We start from the raw sequence: 22,630 nt of genomic DNA on the forward strand, positions 1-22,630 counted from the left end.
ATGCTTATATAATATTACCAGTTGGTGCATAGCCCTAGATTAATTTATAGCATTTTTTTGGCAAATTAGTTTTTTGTTTCATTAGAAACCATTGGAGTTTAATGAATATTTCTAGCAGAAGTTCATTAAACTAGGATCGTTCAGAATAAGAAATGTACTCATTTGGACAGTATTGTTAATCGCTTACTCTTTAAAAACATGCTGTAGGATGGCCAGCGTTGCCGTTTCTGCGATGGGTTTGACTTCTGCTCTTTGTCTGTTTGATATTGGTGCTCTGCGGTTGAGCAGGTCTCCAGAATGAGCGCTGTGCGGTGATATGCCGTGTCATCGTGGCCCCCGGGGTTGTGATGTGGATGGTGGGTGAGAGTGACAGGGTGACCCGCCCTGCCGTCCCTCCTGCAGGCGGCGTTCCTGCTTCCCATCCTGCAGCAGCTGATGGCGGACGGAGTGGCGGCCAGCCGCTTCAGCGAGGTCCAGGAGCCCGAGGCCATCATCGTGGCCCCGACCCGGGAGCTCATCAACCAGATCTTCCTGGAGTCCCGGAAGTTTGCCTTTGGGTTTGTGATCGCTCGACCGTAAATCGCAACCGCGAAAGAGCATAGAATCGTTCTTAAATTGTCAAGACGGTGATCTTTAGCAGCCTGTGACGGAGCTTGCTCATCTCGCGCAGGACGTGCGTGCGCACGGTGGTGGTGTACGGAGGCGTGAGCACGGGGTACACAATCCGGGAGGTGTTGAAGGGCTGCAACGTGCTGTGCGGGACTCCCGGAAGGCTGCTGGACATTATTGGACGAGGAAAGGTAACGCAAAGATCTCACGTTTAAGTTGGAAATCGGTGCAGTCTCCTGATTCTAAAGAATGTGCTCTGGGTCCTAGGCTCTAGCTGTACAGCCTGGTGAGTGAAGGATGGGTTATAACAGTAATATTTAAGCTGCAAGGGACTCTACGGGTAGCTGTGGTTAATAATAAAGTCCCAGGGCTTTGCCACTTCCTCAAGCCCACCGGTTTGAAGTCACTAGTATGACGGGCCGTTCGCTCGCTCAGGCTTGTTGCAGAGATGGGAGTCGGTTGTGGCTGTGGTGTGTGGTTCTCACGTTGGGAACGTGCGTGGCTGACCCTCCCCCAGGTGGGACTGAGCAAGCTTCGCTACCTGGTGCTGGACGAGGCCGACCGCATGCTGGATATGGGCTTTGAGCCGGACATGCGCCGGCTGGTGGGGTCCCCCGGCATGCCCTCCAAAGAGGAGCGCCAGACGCTGATGTTCAGCGCCACCTACCCCGAAGACATCCAGAGGTGAGCGTCACTGCACCACCGGCACCTCGGGGTTCCCCGGAGTATCCTCTTATACCTCTGGCGCATTCCAGTTTGTATACAGAAATGTTTACTATCAAATATAAAAGTGGTGTGTTTGCTGAATTAATTTAAAGGTGAAGGTTTATGCTACTGTTTGTTTTTAACTACTAGTTGCCGTTTACGAAGCCTGTGGGTTGGGGCTCGTAGTACTGTGTCTCTCTCACGTCTGGCCCGCGATGTGGCAGGATGGCTGCGGACTTCCTGAAGAAGGACTACCTGTTCCTGGCGGTGGGGCAAGTGGGCGGAGCCTGCAGTGATGTGGAGCAGAACGTGATCCAGGTGACCCAGTTCTCCAAGAGGGACTCGCTGATGGAGTTCCTGAAAACCACGGGTGCGTGCGCCGCTCTCCTGCCGCTTGCTTTGCGTTTCCTCCCTCGGCTCTTCGGTCCTCGATCGGCTGTCCTGATAATGTGGCTGGTATATAGGTCACTGGAAGGAAGTCCGCAGATAAGATCAGTGATCACTGTAGTGGTGCGATCGTGCCGAAGATGACTTGGGTGGAAACGTGGTTTGAAACAGACCTTGCGTAGTTAAGTGGTAAAACATTGGCAAATGCATCTGAACTGCCACTTTCAGGCATTTGGGTGTAGTCATTGTTTCACATGTGGTCCGTTGACCACTGACCACTGGGTTTCAATTGACTGTTTGGAATGTGAGGCTGAGCTGTTTGTGATTGGGTGAGTGTGGTGAAGTGCCATCTACATGCAGCACTCCGCTCCCATGGTAAAGTAGAAACTTCAGGGTGGTTTAAGTGCTTTGATTGTGTGCACCATGACGGAAGATTCTTGTTTTTATTTGAAATTGCATCCTTTTTGTAAGTGGTTTTTATTACACAGCTATCATTCTGCACAGTAAAAAGTCCTGTTAATTGACATCAGTGCTGTTCTCAAGCTATGCATCACAACTACATTGATGTAAGGAATTTTGTGAAGGTTGTACATTACTACATAAGCTACTTGTAACACTGGTTGTCTAAGGTCCTTGAAAAGTAGGAGTCCTGCCTATGGTTGTTCTGTGCAATTCTGTCACTGCATTCAGATTTGATTCCAAGATATTCTAATTCTCTGGTTTGCCCCTCCCCCTTGTTTTAGGCTCAGAACGCACAATGGTTTTTGTGGAAACAAAAAGAAAAGCTGATTTTATTGCAACTTTTTTGTGCCAGGAGAATGTACCTACCACAAGTATACATGGGTGAGCGCTTCCTTTTCATGTAAAAGGTTCCATCCTGACTTTAACAGTTAGCTGTCATCTTGAGGTTTTTCAAGGAAGTGAAGCATTTTAACAATGTAGATGTGGGTTAAAATGTTCGTTCATAGGGCAGTTTGAGATGCTTGGAATATGTTTATTTCATAAAGGTAGCTGGGAATGGAAACTGAATTATGTGATGTTCCCTGCTGTAATATACAAAATCATAACCAAACTGTTTTGGTCAAAAGAGAATTTCACATGAAGGCTTATCTCAAGTATTTGAAATATGCTCATGATCCTTTGCTTGCTTACAGTTGTGACAACACCCTTATCAAATGTTTAAACTGGCCAGAGGGAAAGTGAAGCCTGTATTTTGTTTCCACAGCGACCGAGAACAGCGGGAGAGGGAGCAGGCTCTGGCAGATTTCCGCACCGGGAAGTGCCCTGTCCTGGTGGCTACCTCGGTCGCAGCCAGAGGGCTGGACATTGAGCATGTGCAGCACGTGGTGAACTTTGACCTGCCCTCCAACATCGACGAGTATGTGCATCGCATCGGGAGGACAGGACGATGTGGGAACACGGGGAGGGCGATGTCCTTCTTTGACCCTGAGGCCGACACCCCGCTGGCCCGCTCTCTGGTTAAAGTCCTCGCCGGGGTAAACCGACAAGCCTGGTGCCAAAGCGTGTTGGGGGAAAAAACAAGGCGGCAAAATAAAGCACGAAGTGTAAATGAACGTTAGCGACTGGTTTGATTTTCATTAAAATTATCTTGTTTTTTATAGGCTCAGCAGGAAGTACCGTCATGGCTGGAGGAAATAGCCAGTGGTGCTCATGGCACCATGGGGTTCAATCCTCGCGGGAAGGTGTTCGCCTCTACCGACACTCGCAAAGTAAGCACTTCAGTGTGTTTTATCTTCCCACCTTTACGAAATTAACATTGCTGAATTTCCCAATTTCAAAAGGCAAGCTCTAACAAATCGTGAAGTCATTTTCTTTATCAGGCAAGCGGTTGGGCCTTCATTGATATGACATAATAGTCTGTAGTTTCCTTTTGAGATGATAATTCTGTTAAGTAATGACACCCTGTCCCTGCCAAGTATTGTAACTGACAGCACTGTGTGTTGTTTAGGGTGGAGCCTTCCAGAGGGAGAATGGCAGGCAGCCAGCTGTCCAGAGCCAGCCGGCAGATGAGGACGAATGGGAATGAATTGTCATTTCCCCTTTTCCTTTTTGTTTATTTTTTTAATTAATTTTTTTATAAACCTTGCTATATGTAGTATTGAGTTTTTGAAATTGGGTTGTTAGATTTTGATACCCGTTTTCCATTTTTATTTTTTATGTTTTGGATGACTGAGTGGGCAAAATTTGCACGTCAGTAACTGATATATTTTCTTGCAATTGTTGTATGGCAATTACTATGCCTCAACCTGGGTTCTACAGTGTCACCAACTCGTGAAGGATTTGGCCAAACTGGAAGCTAGTTTCACAAATCAATGTTGTAATGGGTGTTAATCAAGTATTGGGCACTTGTGGTTTTCTTTCATCGTCTTTAAATCGCATCAGCCATCACTGGCGCACTCCTTTTTGCAGATTAGGTCACAAAAATAGTTTTCAGTGAGGTTAGTTAGTGTGATTTGACACTATAACAGGCTTTAAAGTAGTTGCGTGCTGAATTTACCCGTTACCATTTGTAATACCCAGGATACGTTTGATTTTGAAATGCTACAAAAATGTAGCCTGCTGCCTTCAAGATGAATAGTTATGTTCGCTTCAAGCATTCAAGATTGACCTTATGTTTGCAGGTTATGTTGCTTAAGCAAAATATTTTGTGAATGCCTGAGTTGAAGACTTAGGAAATATGGATGTTTGGCATACTTTTGAGAAATGTGCCGAACTGAACTAGTGAATAAACTAGTTGTTACATTTACTGGTCGTTAATTGTATTTTTTTCGCTCATTGTGTATTCAACCTTGCTAGAAGATTTATGGGCATTTTTATACAAACCAAGAGAGGGCAATGAAATCATTTGAAATCTGAATTACATCCGTTGTGCTGACCTGAAGGTGCTTTTTCCTCATAAAACTCGCCAGTACAGTAGCGGTTCAAACCATATCAGGAATCTTTTACATCTGGGTTGATGCGCTGTGTCGATTCAAGAACCTTTAAACAACGTTCACCAATTATCTTTATTTCGTGCTAAATAAACGGGCATTTGTAAAATGGGCATCCATAACTTCAGTACCTGCTTCCCAAAGTAGTTTAATCCCAGAAGGCAGAGAAGTTTTCTTCATTTCCCTTTTTAATTACGTTTGCGTATCTCGTGAAGTATTTCGAGGACTGTTACACAACGCACGCTGCTCGTTTCCATCGAAGTCAAATACGAAAAAGGTTGACACCCAAAATAGTCCTCGTATTGCAGAAACATGTCAGTGTACATGCTTACATCCTATTAATTTTCATTTTTGCAGGTTGAGTGTACTACTTCCCATGAAAGTCGGAGGACAAGTTACGATTTCAACACTTCCTGGGTTCTCAAAATGCGTTGGTTAACACTGCTGACTCTTTCATAGCAAATGCCAGATGTCGCTTCACTTCGCTCTTTCAAGTAGCCTACTGATGGCATTGCCTAATTGATACTGTACAGCGATTATGAAATGGATCTCTTTTCCACTTGGATGTTTAACAGCTGGTAAGTATATTTATACTTTACCAGAATACACAATTCGAGGTTTTAATAAGCCCAGGGGAAGTTCTTATCAGAACTTATACTAATTGCGCGATGAGCCTATGTTAATATAAATTATACGTACAGTATGTTAACATGCTGTATATAGTTTCCTTACGTTCACACAAGATTGACTAGTGTTTAATTGTAATTTACAATGTGACGTCTGATGTTTAATAGTTCCGTAAAATAGGCTAGTTTCACTTAAACGGCGTCAAGAAATGATCCTATTTTCCGATATCATTACACTGACCGAATTCAATTGACATAAAAATTTTTGCTGACCACTTGGCTAATTCTTAACGAGTTCTCTAAGATAAATATTCGTTTGCCGTTTTACTGTCTTGACGTATTTCAGGTTGCATTTCTTATTTGTATTAATTAGACTAGCTAAGAAATACAGTGCGACTGGTTAGTTTTTGAATTTTTCAGTGATTCGATCCATTGCTCTATGCTAAGCATTACAATATGTAGCTAATGAATAGTCAATTTCTCAAAAATGTGTTTTTATGCAAATAAGGTAATCTACTTGGATACACTGCTGAATACAGCAACGAGTTAATCCCTTTCCAAAATGCCATACGCTATTTTGGCTGAACGTCCAGAATGAGAAGTGTTTTGGTAATTTTTTCACGTTGAGGCGTTCTTACCCTGCCGACAAAATATTCCACATGTGGTTAAAACCATAGTCGCATGACATGTTTCGGCTTGTTCGTGTTTTGATTTAGACTATTAGAATGTAATACAGCCGCAATGGTCCCCCGCGCACAAATCGGATCATATCTGTTTTGGTCCAGTGGCGGTTGTTGACTGCTGCTATCAGTGGTCTCGACTATCTTGACAAATTGAGGTTAAATTTCCAACGCTAAGTTATGCTTGTTTAATAGGTAGCCCTTATATGATTACTATTTTGATATTTATGCATTCGTTAGACTTGCTAAGGGCAGAGTTTTCAGAAGTAGAACCTCGACATTCTTTTATCCCCGTTAATTTTGGAACAATTGCTTTGCGAGCATTCGCTACTTTTGAAAGACTGGAGCTTTCTTATAATTGTTGGTCGCTTTATGCTCCAGTTAAGTCATTCCAACACCGCGTGCCTAGGTAGTCAACTAATAGTTTACTGTTGGCCTATAGGCTACGTCTCATGCATTTATTTGAAATTTAGTGGACTTTGGTCTTTATTTTATGAACATTGATTTGGACTGCATGTCCTTTGGGATGCTGATACCTCAACCATATTTCTCATTTTACCCAGATCTTGATCTCAGTGAATAACCTGTAGCCTGCACTGATTATACTTCTATATTTAATCTGGACAGGTAGGCTAATTTTTTTTAACAGAGTTTCTGTTGTGGTTGTTGTTGCTGATATCTGTCGTGGCTTTTAGAATGAATAGCCCTTTGTTGGACAGAGCTACAGCTGAACAACATGGAGTTGTTACTTAATAAAAGAGTTGTTACTACATAAAAAAGGAAGTCAGTAAAGAAGAATTAATGTTAATCCCTATTTTTTATTTATTCTGAAACAGATTATTTTGGTTCATAGAAACGGTTGTCTGCCTATTTAGAGAAATGTGAAGATGCTCATTCATTGTTAATAACAAGAACATTATCAGTCATGTACATATTGTATTGCCAAATTTCAATAAATATGCATTTTCATATGTTAATTTAAGGAGCTAAAGGCAGGATGTTTGCATCGACATACCCGCTGCTTTTCATCGCTGTCGTGGTACGCGGAGGTAAGTTAATGCATTGTATAAAATATTTATAGTCATTTCTGTCAAATTAACCAAATTTGACCTGCAATTAGAACAGGGTGTGTTCTTGGAAGAACAGTTATGTACTAGTCTCTCTCAGGGTTTGTGGGAGGATAATGTGTTTGAGGATCCACATGATAGCAGAATCGACAGTCCTAGGCTTGGTGAGCAGGGAATCTTGAACGCAGACAAAAAGGGTGTTGGATCTGGAGTGTGTCGAGTTGCTGATCCCCTTCAGAAAATATTGTACACTGCGGTGTCAAGTTTCATCAGGAAAATAAGTCCAGAAGCTGTGCTCTAAGCAATGTTTTCAGATGCGCTAGTGGGATGTTGCACACTACGCAACAGTTATTCTTTCACTGGATGGGTTCCTGTTGTATTATTCATCATAGCCTGCAGCATAATTGGCTTTAGCATGGAAACTACCTGCAGCAGGCACTATAATAGTGCTATTTATATAATTCTGTTACCACCCTAAGGTCTTGTGCATTCAGGTTTAATAAATTTTTAATTTGTATTTTTTCATACAGTGTAGTTGGACATTTTGCTGTGTTTAAGTGAAACTGCACTGTGCAAATTGCAGAGCTAAATGTACAGCCAAGATTGATGTTGGTTTCCACACATCCCTTTGTTAGATTTTATCAAATGGTCAGTGCAGATAGAGCTGGTTTGCCTTTTGTGTACTTTATTGACACTTCTGTCGTGGACTCTTGCCTAATACTGAAATAGTTATATTTATGCTGTCTACTGGAACACTTGAATAGGGTGTTGGTTTTAACCTAATTTTTTGATACAGAAGTACAGGGAACAAGGTAATAATAAAACTTGCCTTAGGCGTTCATCATGAATTTGTTTGTGTGGTGCATGGTGCAGCGGTGAATCTGACCAAACACACTCGCCTGTGGTTATGTCAAGTTGCTGTTCCTCGCTAGCATATTAAGGTAGAAACACACACCGTAACACATTATGGATCCAACAGTGCACACCTCGGAGCACAAGACCTATTATTTGCAGCTTATCAGTAATGGAAAAAAGACTGCATTGTCAACACTGCCTGCATCCTCTAACATCATGGTAATGCTCATTGTTTCATTAACAGGTCAAAATGAAAAGTGTGATGTTTACCCAAAAGATCCGGTCATTTCTATGGGTGACGACATCCAAGTCATGTTCAAGGCCCCCGACAATAGCCTCTGCAGTAACGTTCCCTTGTACGACCCTGAGAAGCTGTTCTGGAAGCTGAATGATGAGAAGATTGATGAAAGCCAGTACACCATGGTCAATTCGACCATTCCTTCTGTGGTCATTCAGAATTTCACCCTCCGAAGTGGAATGGTGACATGTCACATCACTGTGGGAAGAAAGATCTTTGTTCTGGGCGGAACAAACATAAAAGTGCTTTGTGAGTATTGGCCATGTGGCTGCGCAGAGCAGTGGCGTTTATCTCTAGCTGTTTCCTAGTCGCTTTTGTTACTTTGATCCTATGTATGTTGTAAAGCGTCGGTGACAGCATAGTATGATGGTTGTACAGTTGGACTAGTACCTGAAAGGTCGTGGGCTTGATCCCCTACAGGGGTGCTGCTATCATACATTTGAGGTACTTAGCCTCAACATCCAGCCGTTTTGTATAACAGTGTTTACATTATGCTAAAATGTTAATCTTATCCAAAAAAAAAAAAGATTATATTGATGACTTGTTTTACCCAGTCTTGTGAAAGCATTGTAAATATCAGAACTTGTTGAATTCCAGCTAGCAGAGGTAACACATGTATCAGAAAAGTGTTTATAATGTATCTACCCCTGCCTGAAATATATGGTGGCAACAATTCTTGTCAAGGATCTTGTCAAAGAAATAATTCTTTATTTTTTTTATTTTCCCGAACAGTTCCACCAGTGAAACCAACAAATTTATCCTGTGTAACTGTTTTGTTCAAAAGTTTCACATGCTATTGGGATAGTGGCGAAGACACTTTGTGGGACACCATCTACACCGTTTCAAGTAAAGTGTAAGTATTCCGGATATACTGTGACGGCTATGCAGCCTAGTATCTTTGCGTTGTTGGCCAACCTGTCCCCCAGCTTTGTCGAAAACTCAGTGGTATTACAAACCACTGGGTAGTGTAGAGGTATAAGCACTCGCCTACCACCGCAGAGACCCAGATTCAGTCCCCAGCAGCAGTACTTCTGGCTTGGTCAGACGTTCCTATAAAAAAAAAAATTGGTAGTGTTCGCGGGTGGGAAGCTGGTGAGGGTATGAGTCCTGATTGTTGCATTAGCGACTCTGGTTGGTCGGGGTGCCTGTTCAGCAGGGAGGGGATCTGGGTTAGATAGCGTGAACCTCTGCACGCGTTACGCTCTCCCAGTGAAACTCCTCGCTGTCAGGTGAAAAGAAGCGTCTGGCGACTCCACATGTATCGGAGGAGGCATGTGGTAGTCTAGTGCGTCGACCAGGACCGTGATTCACGCGGGGAATTGGTATAACAACTAAATTGGGGAGAAAATGGAAGAGAGATGGCAACAAAAAAACAGCCCTTTGTGTGGAATGGCTCTTTGTATTCGCTAGGCTTGTTCTGGAGTGGTAACCAGCTCTTCTGATTCTGGAAATAGCAGACTAGCACGTTCCCCGAAGCATGAGCTGCCGTCTGCTACTACTCTTCCCACTTAGTTCTACCAGTTGAGTCGTGCATTTCATACTGTTGGACAACTGCACTCGGACTGCTACTGTTGCAGGCAGACTACAGGCACTGCATTGGATACTGGTTACTTTTGTACATCCTCTCAACCTAAATGACACTGTAGTGGTAGGGGTAGGCCAATGGGGATTGGTCACTCACCATTGGCATTGCTCTCTTCGGTGTTTCCAATGTACTTCATGACTGGCGGTGCTCCTCTGGGTTTTCTATGAGTAAGACGATGATATCATGGTCATCTTAGCCCCTTTTTTAACCACTGTTGATCAATGGGACTACCAGTGGCCATATCTGACACTGACATTGGTAGGATCATTCACAGGTGGGTGTACTACGGAGCAAGATTGACATACCCAGGGTTTCTTTGTGTTTTCTGGTTTCGCAAAACATGCTGGGATAGCTGGTGATGCAAGGCAAGCCGGCGAAGCGACCGGATGGAAGCGACAGCATGGTGCGATAACCAATCAGATTAAAAATCAGACCTGTGAACTGTCTCCGATTTTCAAATTTTATTTCAGATTATACCCTCTGGGTGATGTGAATGTACCGTCTCCTCCGGATGGTTCTTCGGGCTTTTTTTCCCCTTACCTCCGCATTGTCCTTATTTGTTTTCAGAGGTGGCAGCATACAGACCTGCATGTCGAAAAGCAGCCCTTGCTCATTTAAGGAAAAGGACATATTGCATTCCGCTGAAATATGGGTGACTGCCCGAAGTTCTCAGGGTGCAGTCGATTCGGATGTTCTGACGATTAACAACATTTACTCAACAGGCAAGTCCTCTGCAAACTCCGTGCACCGCTTCCAGTTACAAACTTTGTGCCAGCTGTCTGGCCTGCACATGCTAGCTGTCTACACGTCACTGAATTCAGGAATGTAAGAGTTGTCCTCATCTTGTTCCTTTTTTTTGAAAAACATTTGTACCAACGAAAACAACAAAACGTTCCGAGAGCATTTAAAAATTCTTATGAATAGGGGGGGGGGGTTTAATTGGTTGCATAAGGAAGATGCAGAGTTTGTGTGCATGCATGTATGATGTGTGAATGAGTGTTGCTGTCCAGGTTTTCCACCAGATAGATGTATGCAGTGTCCCTTTTACATCAGTCGCTTCCGTCTGTTTCCATTTTGATTATGTTGATAATCTGAGGCAGTGATGTTTTCGTTCTGGCTCTAGTGAAAATCGGCCCGCCTCAGACGGTCGCGGCAGAGCCACTTTTTAACAGTGTGGAATTGAAAGTGACTTGGGAAAAACCAGAGGACAGTTACAGCTATCCTGTGCTCTATGAAGTGCGGTACTCGTACCAGCAAGGAGGCTCAAGCCATAAGGTAAACCTAGCAGCCTGCAAAGACCCCATTTCCCACAGCTCCCCTGTGCCACAATTCTGCCTTTTGATGTTTAGGCCAAATGAAGTGTTTTGAACTTTAACTAGTATTTCAGTGCCTGTGGTGTTAATTTCAAACATGCCGACATTATGGGCTGGTTTCCCAGACATGGATTAAGCCTAGTCATTACATTACATTACAGGTATTTAGCAGACGCTCTTATCCAGAGCGACTTACACAACTTTTACATAGCATTTTACATTGTATCCATTCATACAGCTGGATATATACTGAAGCAATTTCGGTTAAGTACCTTGCTCAAGGGTACAACGGCAGTGTCCTACCCGGGAATCGAACCTGCGACCTTTTGATTACAAGCCCAGTTCCTTACCCACTGTGCTACACTCTGTCCCACGACGGAGTAGTCATAGACATACTTTTTTCAATAGATATCTTCATTGAGCGTACGCTGCATGTTATAAATGCTTTAAAATAAAATGAGTTACACGCCCTAACTGTAGATTCTACCAAGGCCATGCTCTGAGTACCACATTGCATATGCTCTGGGAATGTGTGATTATTAGGACCTTGTAGTGTCAGTACTGTCAGTACTCTTAGGGGTTAACATAATACCAAATCCCTGCCCTTTTCTGCTCAATGACGACTCAGCCTTGTCCTTAACATTGAATCAACACATCGAATCGACTTAATTTGGCCACTGTCACAGCACCGACAGCTATTTAGAAGCTTTGGTTTCAGACTGACAATTTTTATAAATAAATACTGGATAACGTTTTACCCTGTATGTTGTCTCATTAGAATGTACAACTGCTAGACTGAACAAGGTCAAGGCAACAGCAGTGCAGGCATAGGCAGGCATTGCCTCAGCCATTAGGGAAAACCTCTGGAAAGGAGATGTATTTGTTTCTGGTTATTCGGTTGAGGTCTTATTGTAACCTTTTACTTGTATTTACTTGTATTTACTTGTATTTATGTATTGATTTATTTTTAAAAAGAGAGAAAGGAAGGAACCCTCCCCCTCCAACCAGCTAATGTTGTTGGGATGTGTGTATGTGCTTACAGATCTAATTTACTTTGATAATATGGGGAACGTTGGTTTTATTTATTTTGAACCAGTAATTGGTCCGATGTTACTTAGGAAACCATTTTCTTGTGTAATAAGATCAAGTACATCTATCCTACTACTCCCTTCCTTATTTTGTACATGTAAAATGCAAAAAGAGTTAGTGTCTTTCTTTACTCATTTGTAGACTCTTCTATGTGAGCTTTTTATGGAAATTATGCAGTACAGTTGTGTTGTACCAAAAATTGGAATGAGTCCTTGCCTTTCTGTCTGTCCTTTTAATGTGTGTTTTAATAAAAAAAATGTTGACAACAATAGGTATCATTGAAATTTTGTTTAAGCTACAGTATGTAACCGGCCCTATATACATTGTGAGACGGTAACTAGAATTAAACATTAACAAGCCTACTTTCAAACTGCTTCAGTAAAATATCCAGCTGTATAAGTGGATGTTAAAATGTGATCTGTGTAGATTGCTGAAATGTAATTTGTTGTTTTTTTTTTAATGCTTATTTTTTGTATAGCGTGTGAGAGAGTCCACCAGGCCGGAGCTCTACATCAGTGTGGAGGGAGAGTGCACCCAGTACACCATCTCCGTGCGGGGTGCGCTGAGGGACGACTGGACCCCCGTGTGGAGCGACTGGAGCCCGGACGTCCGGGTCATCTCCCCTCTGGATGGTGAGGGCGGCTGGGCTGTACCGGGGGTTCTGCACCCACACCCTTCTGATGAGGGCAGCTGTGCGTAGGGCGGGAAGTGGGCAAGCAGGAAAAGTGTAAAATTATTAATTCGGAATAGTGTTGTTGTTATTATTATTCTCTTTCACTCTTGGCTGTCAGTGGGATGTTCTGGAATCTTATCTTGTTAAGTGCCTGTTATTAGGACCTTCAATGTTACAATCTTTGACTGATTACATAATCTTTCAGTGAGGAAATGATACTTTTTTAATGAGCCCATTAATACTAAAAGATTAATGTAACCTTATGTTCCCTGCACATAAGATAAGATGGTACTTTATTATCCGTTTACGCGTGTGTGTTAAAACAAAAACATCTGTTTTGACTCCACTGGCCAAAAGACTGAATTATAGATTGTAACCTAAAATATTTACTTAACATGGTTCAATGAACCACTGTGTTCAATAAGCCATTACATGTTTTCAATTTTCGTTTAACGCCATGCATGTTTGGCACCTTATGTTTCCATTGTCCTTGAAATTTCCCATGCATGGTATAGTTTTAGTGTTCAGGTGTTCACACCTAAAACCCCAGTTAGGACCCCACTGATTTTACCTGCAAGTCTGTAATTAAATTACACGTCAGAACGTGTAACCTGAACAAGTAACACGAAAAATGTGATTTGTTTTAACAGATCCTGCGATGTGAATTCCTGTGTGTGTCATTAGATTCTGATTCTGCTGTATTTGGTGGGATTTTTCTGATCACATCTGTTAACAGTGCACAGCAGACGTTTACTTCTTTGGAGAAAAATCCATTGGCCTGATGAGAGTCGGAACCGAACGGTCCAGCTTATGTGGAAGGTGAGACCTGTGGCCTGAGGCTTTATCCTGCCTGGTGACTAAGGCTAAGCAGGTGTGGGCTTGGATAAAAACCTATTTAAGCCTGCAGGCAACTAAAGTTGCCGATGTCTCTGCCACCCTTTTTTCGTCTGTGAATACTTTTAGGATGACTATAGTTGTTTAAAGGTCTTCCAAGGTTGTCTACCTGTATGCGCCAATTTAAAAAAAAATTTTTTTAAAGCATTTATAGTCATCCAAAAAATATTCACAGGTGGAAAAATATTGGTAGACACTTCGGCAACTTTAGTTGCCCGCTGGCTTAAATGGGTTATTACTAGGATAGGACCTTCTGGGGATCCTAGATTACTGCAAGACGTGTTGCTGATGGACCAGTAGGGGTCAGTCTCCCTAGCAGAAAACAATTCCCCCGAGCAGCAAGTAGGAGTCTGTAGTGCTGAAGATTTCTGTGGTCATTAAAGATCCTACTTATCATAAAGAGCAGGGTGTTGTGCAGTTTCCTCTTCCTTATCTGATGTGTTGTGAGTGTATAGGGGCCAAGTGACTGCTGCACAGCATTCATGTAGATGCCACCCAGATCCTTTTGTGCAAATGGTGTCGTTCTCCTCTTCCAGGGGGTCCCAGCATCCTGTGAAGCCATTGAAGGCTATAGAGTTACTCTCAGGGCTGAAAACAACCATAAACAAGACATGCTATTTAACCCAGCTGACACAAAGGCATCCATAACTGTTGACGAGGAGGCGTACACAGTCAGGATTGTTGCTTACAGACAAGAAAAGGTTTTCTTTGAAGATACAACCACCATACCAGCTGCCAGAGAAGGTACTGTGCTCTTCTGTTGATTCTGCAGTAAGTCACTGGTGAAAACCCACACTGTTTCTGCTTACGGCTTGAATGCGGTTTAAAAACAGTGCACGTGATTATTTGTTGTCCAAAGGGCTTAATGTTGTTTGTTGAAACTAATCAAGAAAATTATGAAAAAAAAAAAAAAACCCAGACCATCACTAATAGCTGCATAAATACTGTAAAAAGAAAAAGATAAAGCTACAGTTTATTTCTAATTTGTTTTTCTGGATTAAATTTGTTTTTATATGTATTTAAGTTTCAGGCTTTTTACCGGTGGAGGCAGCCCAGGTGTTCTCCCACGATGGTCAAATCCACATCAGCTGGAAAGAACCCTCTCAATCTCCCAGAGCTTACATGGTGGACTGGTCTGCTGGTGATGATTACAGCTGGCAGGAAACTCAAAACACTAGCATTGCTTTCAGTGGTATGCCTTACCTATTTATTATATTAATACACATTTAATTTGTAAATACGGTGTGCGTCCATGAGTGATTATATGTAAGGGGCTGTGAAGCAAAAAAAAAGAACTTTTTTAAAGGGGAGTGGGTAGCCTGGCCTACTTATTTTTTGCCCACTTTATTCAGACGGGCAAAGTACAGGGGATTACAGATGGAGAAGTTCATTTGTTTGCCTACTTTCTGGGGGATGGAAATGATGCATTTAAAACCCGTGTCTTGTGATGTGTGCTGGTAAGGGACATACCCAGCAGTGCTAGCTTCTGCTTTGGGAGGTCTTGACTGGAGATGTTGAAATGTGCCATCAGCTGCTGTTTGAGTTTTGTCACTGTTGTTTGAGTAGTCTTTCTTTTAAATAAGGAAACTTTATAACTTTTAAAAAAAATTGAAATGGAAAATTTAACAACGAAAATGAAAGATGAAATCTGCCTGAAATCGTTCTTTTTAAAAAAAAAAAAAAAAAAAATTTTTTTATCTCCTATTCCTGTAGGCCAGCCATTGAAACTGTACAACATTTCAGTGACTCCACTGTACGGCAGAAGTCCCGGCCAGGAAGCCACCCTGCTGGCGTACTCGCAGGAAGGAGGTGTGAACCCCGCCGTCCCCGCCTTTCTCCACGGCCCTGGTCACAGGGCAGCGCGGCGGTCTCCTTCGGCTCTCTGATCTTGATTTGTTGTGTGTTGCCGTGGCAGCGCCGGGGGCGGTTTCGTGGGTCCGCGTGTCGGAGGTGGAGACCACGAGGGCGCTCGTCAGGTGGGCGGCGGTGCCGCGCGGCGAATGCTGCGGCTTCGCCGTCAACTACACGGTGTTCTACGCGGCGGCCGGCTGGCCCGAGCAGGGTGAGTGTGGGCGGAGCAGAGTGAGTGTGGGCGGAGCCTGCGTGCGCCGCTTCCCTACCGCCGGCCCGGCGCGGCACCGAGCGCCCAATGAGCCGGCCCGTTCTCTCTCTCCCGCAGGCGTCACGGTGGACGGCGCGCTCCAGGAGGTGCGGCTGGGGCTCCTGCGGCCCGCCACCACCTACAGGGTGCACGTCATGGCCAGCTCCGTCGCCGGGGGAACCAACAGCAGCAACACCGTCTTCAAGACGCTCCGCCACGGTAAAGCCGGGAGGAGCTGGCCGGTGAGGCCGGTGTGGCCTGTGTGCTTCGGCTGCGCAGGCAGCAGGGCCCTGCTGTACTGTGGCTGCGCAGCTCGGCTCTTTGACCGCACTGTGAAAAGCACCAGTATCTGACAGGGATGCACTTTTTGGGGGGAGACTCCTGTTAGTCTATTACCTCTCGGATTGATCCAGAAATGGGGACAGGTCTACAAGTGCGATTGAGCGTTCCAGATTGAGAGAGAAAAAGGAGAGCGGGGAGATACCAAAAGGCTGAAAACTCCTTTCTTTTCTCAACATGCTCTCTGATCCTCTGCAGGTCCCAGCTTCATGACCATGCTTGGGCTCTTCAGTGGCCTCGGTATAATCCTGTTCCTGATGATTGGCCTCTGTTGTTTCGTAATGTAAGCCTCTCGTTTTGTTTCCTGATCATTGCTGAAAATGGGGCTTGAGTGTCTTCACTGCGCTAAGACGTCTTGGCTCCCAGGCTTTCACTAAGTGGTCTTCACTAATATCATTTGCTGTGGCAATATCATTCTGTTGCATTATAATTCCAATTATAGATCCCCTGCCAATGCAAGTTTAAAAAAAATAAAATAAATTTAAAAAAAAACCACTGCAGTCATATCTTTGTAGAACTTGTTTTTTTAGTGCTTTAAACTAAATCTATTAATTGTAGTTTTCCATTTTCATAGTTGTCATTTTTCTGGTATACTTTGCCAGAGCCTTTGGGAAGAGACAAAAAGACTCAATTAACTTTTGTCCTTAACTTTCACAAACAATTAAAAGCTTTTTTTCCCTTCAAAAAAGCACTTTGGCGAGTTCAGCAATCACTAAAACTAAATCGGCAAACTGAGTTTGTGAAGAAAATATGTAATGCCTGTGTCTTATGAGTCACAGTCAAGGGCAAATGTTGATTCAATACTGGCCTTAGTGTGCCTTGCTAAAGATGTAGCTTAGTTGTATTGTACTCCTGGAAAATGGTTTTAGCAAAAGACTAGCATAAGTGTATTTAACGTGGTAGCTGAATGCTGCTAGGCAGAGTTATAGTCAAATAAGTGGAACCATCAAGGTACTTGCCTCAAGTAGAATGAGAGAGGTGTGTTTTTGGGTTTTTTTTTCCTCAAGGAAGCCTTGCAGTATAGGCTGAAAAGGTGGGTTACTAAAAACAGCCAGTGAATCTGCCTTGTTGCTCCACCGTTGTGTGACGAGGGCAGACTTCATTTCTGTTTTGCTTCCTCCCCAGAGAGAAGAAGCGTAACCTCAAGTCTGTGCCAAACCCTGGGGACAGTGAGGCTGTGTCATGGCCGCCTCACTACTGTCGAAGGGTATGTGTGTCACTGTTTCCTTGGATATTCGTCAAAAGCTTTTCCTAAACCCAGTGATGGCACAGTGAGGCTTTATGAATGCCAGAATGGGAGGGACACAGACTCAAATTTGGACCAATTGTTCCATTTTGCTGTGGAGAGAATTGTTTTGATTGGTTCAAGTCCGTGAAGGACAATTGATTATAGCCCCAACTGTTATGAGGTCCCCCTCCAATCACTACCATAAACCCTCTGCAAAGGTCTTATGGCATGTATGTATTTTAGAAGAGAAGTGAAACTATTGAATATTTTTGACATTGTCAATGTCATGGATTTTTGCTTGTGGAAAAACTGCTCAGTGCACATTGACCTATGATACTGTATCGGCAACCACATATTTGTTTAAAGCCTGAAGACATCTTCTCAGGCTCTCTTCTAAAAGTAGCTTTTTATTTCACTGACTTTGCCCTGGATCAGTCAACATTTGTCCTTAAGTTTAATGTACAAATAAATGCATTTTTTCTAGTGCATAGACGGTTTTTTTTTTTAATTCCTGAATTTTCTGATTTGTGTTTATGAAGAACACTTGCATTAAATTGTATGTCAAAGTTAAGGACAAATGCTGATTCAACTCTAAAATTGAACTCTCTTTTTATGGAACGTCATCGAAAATGAGCGGTTTGCCTAAAGAACATGCCAGGTTTTTTAAAAACATCTTTGAATGTATTCTTCATCTTGGTATGGAATTACCTTTGCATTTCCAGCCCATTCTGATGCCATTCGAAGAGAGTTTCTCTGAGAAGCTGAGGATCTCCATGTGTAATGGCACCAGCCCCAGCCCCGCCCCCATGGAGAACACTCAGCTGGTGTCCCCTGACGGGCAGCCAGACCCCGCCCCTGGCATTGGCCCCGGCGGGACGACAGGCTCAGAGGAGCCCAGCCGGTCCCCGCCGTACGTATGGGACTGCCCCGCCCCCGAGGCCTGGGATCGGGGGATGACCTTCAGCCCGCACAGCCAGACCGCGAGGGGGAGGGGGCCTGCCAGCCCCTACCTGAAGAACTGCGTCCTGTCTGCGAATGGGAGGGTCTACCTGCGCGGCGAGAAGCCGGCCCCGTCCTCGGGGAGGGAGGGCGGGACTCTGCCGGACCCCCGGCCACAGCAGTCCTACGTCTCCGTGGACATGTTCCAGAAAGGGCTCTTCCACCCCGTGTGACAGGGAGACGGAGAAGTGTGCAGGCTCCACCTTGTCTGGCGGTGCGAGTGGCGGCTGTACGTACCACATTCCTCTGGCTGTAGCCGTATTTAATTACAGAGCTATCACCGTTTCACCCTGGTGTTATTTCACAGGGTTGCTTCTGTTTCCGATCAGTAAATTCAGGGAAATTAACTGTGAAATACAGTTAATTGAAATGTGCCCATTTCCCTGAATTGAAATGGAACTGACCTCTGCTCTGCTTCATTGTGAGATGCCCAGTAGGGGTCTGGAATAAGGCCCCCCTGAAATTAAGCAAACAGAAAAATAAAACCAAGTAAGGGCTGATGTAGATAAACTTGGCACATTCTGATTGGAATTATTCAGGTTGTTTAGAAGGCAGTGTAGTTTTTTTTTTTTTTTTTTTTTTTTTTTTTTTGTGGTACAGGTGCACAAACGATGTCAACTAATATTGATACAGTACAGGCATAAATCCTGTTCTCAACTTTTTAACATTTTGCATTGGATACTACAAGGTTTGTGTGCTTTGAAATAGTGACATTTTGATATTTTATGGAGTGTTTTTTTTTTAATAAGTTCCTGGGGGAAAAACACTTCTTAAATATGTTTTTTATAATCGACTGAAAAGTGTTGCCGTATGGTTAGACAAGTTCTCTGACTCAGACATTTTAATGTAAAAAGCTCAGTTACTACTATCATTGGACAGGATATATTTTTAAAAATCCATCAAGGGTCCATCCATCATCATTGAAAACATGAGTCACACAATTATCATTTTATACTAATGCAGGTTTGTTATTTAAAAAAAGGCTGGGATTCTTTTGCCTTTGTTTAAGCTAGATAGCATTTCGTGAGAGTTCCCTGCTGCTGAAACCAAATGTGCATTATAGCATCACGCAGAAAACAATGCAGCACAAAAACTCTATTAGGATTACCTCTGATTTATTAATACTGCCTATTACTGATGACGTTCTCATTATGTTCTTGTGTAGATATCTTTATTTGCTCAGTTTCATCTGTGAGCCCATCACATCACATTAATAGTGTCTTCGGTCAGTCTGGCCGAGCTGCTCTCTGAAACACACATGCTGCCAAGTGCCTGCAGCCAGCCTCTGCCTTCCGTTAACTGTGCAGTCCGCCCGCTGAGCCTCACAGCCTCGAGCTGCGCAGCACTTCTCGTACGGCTGCTGAGAGCGCGAGTGCCTGATGGGACCAGAGGGGGCGCTCACGAGTCGCTCAGCTGACCGAAACCTCCCTGCTCAGGCAGTCGCGTGCCACCCCTCAGGGCTCAGTTGCTCACGCTCGGGATTCCATTACAGAGCTCAGGGTGTATCGCTGCATTAAGGACTTAAGGACGCTAACTGGGTAGGCCACCCAAATGCATGCTGGGTGTACATGCCAACTTTAAGAGACATTAAGAAACCAAAGAAATTTAAAAATCTGATTTGAGGCCTTGTGTGATTGTATTGGTAGTCTACCCGACTCAGTTAAAAAAAAAATTTAAAAAAAATAAAAAAAAATTTTAAGTCAAAGAAGCAAATAAATATATATATATATATATCTCACATAGCAGAATCAGGCTGGGTTAAATGCCCTGCTATGGAATGGTGTACAAAATGAAACCTTTTCACCTCAGTACCTCAATATTCAAAATATCAACATCCTCTTGAGCATTCTAGACTGAGACATGACTTTCATTTTATAGCCAATATCCTGTAAAAGATACATACGTAATATACACTGATGCTTTGACAAGTGATGGAATAAGCAGGTCAGCTGTAACGATTATACTGCATCTACCATGTCAATCACTACCTTTGAGCATGTTCAGAGTTTTATGAATGATTCATATCTCATAATCTTGTAGAGACAATGAGAAGGTTAAGTGTTTCTCATTTTAGTACTTAGCTGATTTTTTTTGTGAGATCTTGTTTTGTACATGATGCACATGTTGTAGGTGAACCTCCATGACAAATGAATCTGCTCTGTGGAACTAAAACTGCTAATGTTGAAATGGAACGGAGCTTATCATGGCATGAAAGGGTATTTGAAGTAGACAGAGCAGGGTCCTAAAATGGAGACCATATTCATTTGGTGTACGTACACACAAAATTATATATGTCTGTCGTAATTATAAATACAGTATTCCTTTGTATGTCCATAATCCAAGAGGTCAAAATGCGTTTTTCTTTGTGGCGTGTATATATAACCACATGCATTGCTTTTTTCACAGTCCCGAGTCTAGTTGTCATACGGCTTGTTTAAAGGAATTCCACTGTTGACATAAGGGAGGCATGATAATGTTGCTGTGTGTGGTCTGGTGGGGAAACTGAGTGCAAACAGACTATTTGCAGTGTCAGGGCCTGTGAATGCCCTTTTACGTACGATATTTATTTTGCTATAATAATCACTGTAACCTCTATGAAGTGAAATGACTGCCATCATGTGCCGTTTAATGTAGCCTACCTACTTCCATTTTGAGGCCTCCTTATTACGGATATTTGGAAGCATTATAATGGATTACTCAGAGCTGTATCAAGTCTTCAAAAGTCAATTTGTTAGACAAAGGAATTAGTGATGTTTTATGGGAATGTTTTTGCTGTTATTTCCTTGTTATGTTTTACTGTGGAAAAATAAATTGTGCAGCATCTTTGCTTCTCTCATGCTGTTTTTCATCATTAGAATTTTTAGATTGGATTTTTTGTGTAATTGTAAGGCGTTCTGTGCAGAGTCCCTATGTAATGAAAACTAAGCCTTAAGACACTGCACAAGCCTTCATAAATAATTGTATCAAACAGCATAATCACCATCCATTGAAAAATATTCCATTTTCATCAGTGCAAAAACACTGGATGACAGTTTCCTCTTAGTCATTTCCACAATACATTTTTGTAAGAAACCCAACTGACAACAGGCATCACACAATTAGTATAATTTTTGTAAAGGCAAAGTGAATAAAATGACATTGAAAGTACAACGTCCACAAACTATGCTCCCCTGAGTTAACATGGTCTCTGGCTAGGTATAAGTTACAGTATGTTAAGCCCTTTGCACATATAATTCCAGATGAGAGCATCTCAGACACTTGGCTTAAATTAAGCAAGACACATGTGCCATATACAATACTAGATTATATTCATAACTTAGGTAGAAATGAAATGCTTCAAATGCAAAAATGAAGTTCTCCTTCAGTTTGAAATAAAACACTGAGATCCTGTATATACGTATAACAGGTAAAACTGAATGTCCTGGATCATGAAGTCCTTCACAAGTGAACAAAATTTGAGTGACATACAGAACTACTAAAGATCTATCAAAGTAAGCTCAAAGTGTCCCTTAGTGTCTCCATATATATCCAAAATGTCTAAATTGTGTGCATTTCTGTAAATCAAAACATAATCGTGTATTTCACAACAAATTAAATCTTGACTCACTTTTGCATCATTTTCAAGTGGGAATTATGATCCTTTCATCAGTATAGGGGTCTAAGATATCTAGGGGTTCAAAAACCTCTCCAAAAATTAAATTATTTTTGTTAATTGTAAAGGTAAATAATTGAAATGTTACAAGCAGTAACACACAAGTCTTCATATGTATCATGGCTAGACTTCATGCTTCCACCTCTTCTGACCCACTCCCCAGAGAATTTGCTTTAGCCATGCTGATGAATTGGCAAAATTGGTACAACAGATGCTGCTGTGTTTTTGAAAGAACCCCAAAAAATAGATGTTTATCTCAATGGAACTTTCTAGATAAATAAACCAGACCTCCATCTTAAATGAACACAAATCAAAAGGCAACTTCTCAAACTCCAGCTCTTAGACTTGAATCTGCTATTCAGAATAATCAATCTAAATCAGACCAGTGTTTACTGGGTAAGTCATTCATATGAAACAATTGAATGGTTATATCATCCAAAAATAGGAAATAATCAAAATGTTTTTATCTGGGGTGTAAGAGAAGTTGTGTGATTCTGTCAAGTGACCCTTTCTCCTAACAATGCTTCACCATGGAGTCTGGCCAAACTAAATTACTTTGATTACGACACTGTTTTAGTC

At 42.6% G+C, this 22,630-nt stretch overlaps 2 protein-coding genes across 10 annotated transcripts in view; both read left to right on the forward strand.

Moving 5' to 3' along the window:
• ddx4 (DEAD (Asp-Glu-Ala-Asp) box polypeptide 4) overlaps nt 1-4,468 on the forward strand; it is a 15,159-nt gene extending 10,691 nt beyond the window's left edge. For all 7 annotated transcript variants that reach the window (XM_035392382.1, XM_035392379.1, XM_035392380.1 and 4 more), the window contains 8 exons: nt 403-557; nt 671-800; nt 1,127-1,293; nt 1,539-1,684; nt 2,445-2,544; nt 2,927-3,197; nt 3,324-3,431; nt 3,671-4,468. In XM_035392382.1, coding sequence (XP_035248273.1) covers nt 403-557; nt 671-800; nt 1,127-1,293; nt 1,539-1,684; nt 2,445-2,544; nt 2,927-3,197; nt 3,324-3,431; nt 3,671-3,748 — 1,155 coding nt within the window. In that variant the 3' untranslated portion in view covers nt 3,749-4,468. The remainder of the gene's footprint in view (nt 1-402; nt 558-670; nt 801-1,126; nt 1,294-1,538; nt 1,685-2,444; nt 2,545-2,926; nt 3,198-3,323; nt 3,432-3,670) is intronic.
• A 124-nt stretch (nt 4,469-4,592) lies between these two features.
• On the forward strand, nt 4,593-21,224 carry LOC118213420 (interleukin-6 receptor subunit beta-like). Of its 3 annotated transcripts, none has more exons than XM_035392374.1 (17): nt 4,593-5,230; nt 6,522-6,585; nt 6,942-7,007; nt 8,125-8,427; nt 8,911-9,031; nt 10,331-10,485; nt 10,887-11,038; nt 12,644-12,797; nt 13,575-13,657; nt 14,269-14,476; nt 14,757-14,924; nt 15,446-15,541; nt 15,648-15,794; nt 15,912-16,052; nt 16,371-16,455; nt 17,298-17,379; nt 18,123-21,224. In XM_035392374.1, exons 3-17 carry the CDS (start codon nt 6,956-6,958, stop codon nt 18,570-18,572), a joined length of 2,397 nt encoding a protein of 798 aa, XP_035248265.1. In that variant the 5' UTR covers nt 4,593-5,230; nt 6,522-6,585; nt 6,942-6,955; the 3' UTR covers nt 18,573-21,224. The 3 variants fall into 3 exon arrangements, with proteins under 3 accessions (XP_035248265.1, XP_035248264.1, XP_035248266.1); XM_035392375.1 differs by lacking the exon at nt 4,593-5,230 and adding an exon at nt 5,281-6,153; XM_035392373.1 differs by lacking the exon at nt 6,522-6,585.
• Nucleotides 21,225-22,630: the final 1,406 nt, after the last annotated feature.

The sequence above is a fragment of the Anguilla anguilla genome, chromosome 14 (genome assembly GCF_013347855.1).
Source record: "Anguilla anguilla isolate fAngAng1 chromosome 14, fAngAng1.pri, whole genome shotgun sequence".
Lineage (NCBI taxonomy): Eukaryota > Metazoa > Chordata > Actinopteri > Anguilliformes > Anguillidae > Anguilla > Anguilla anguilla.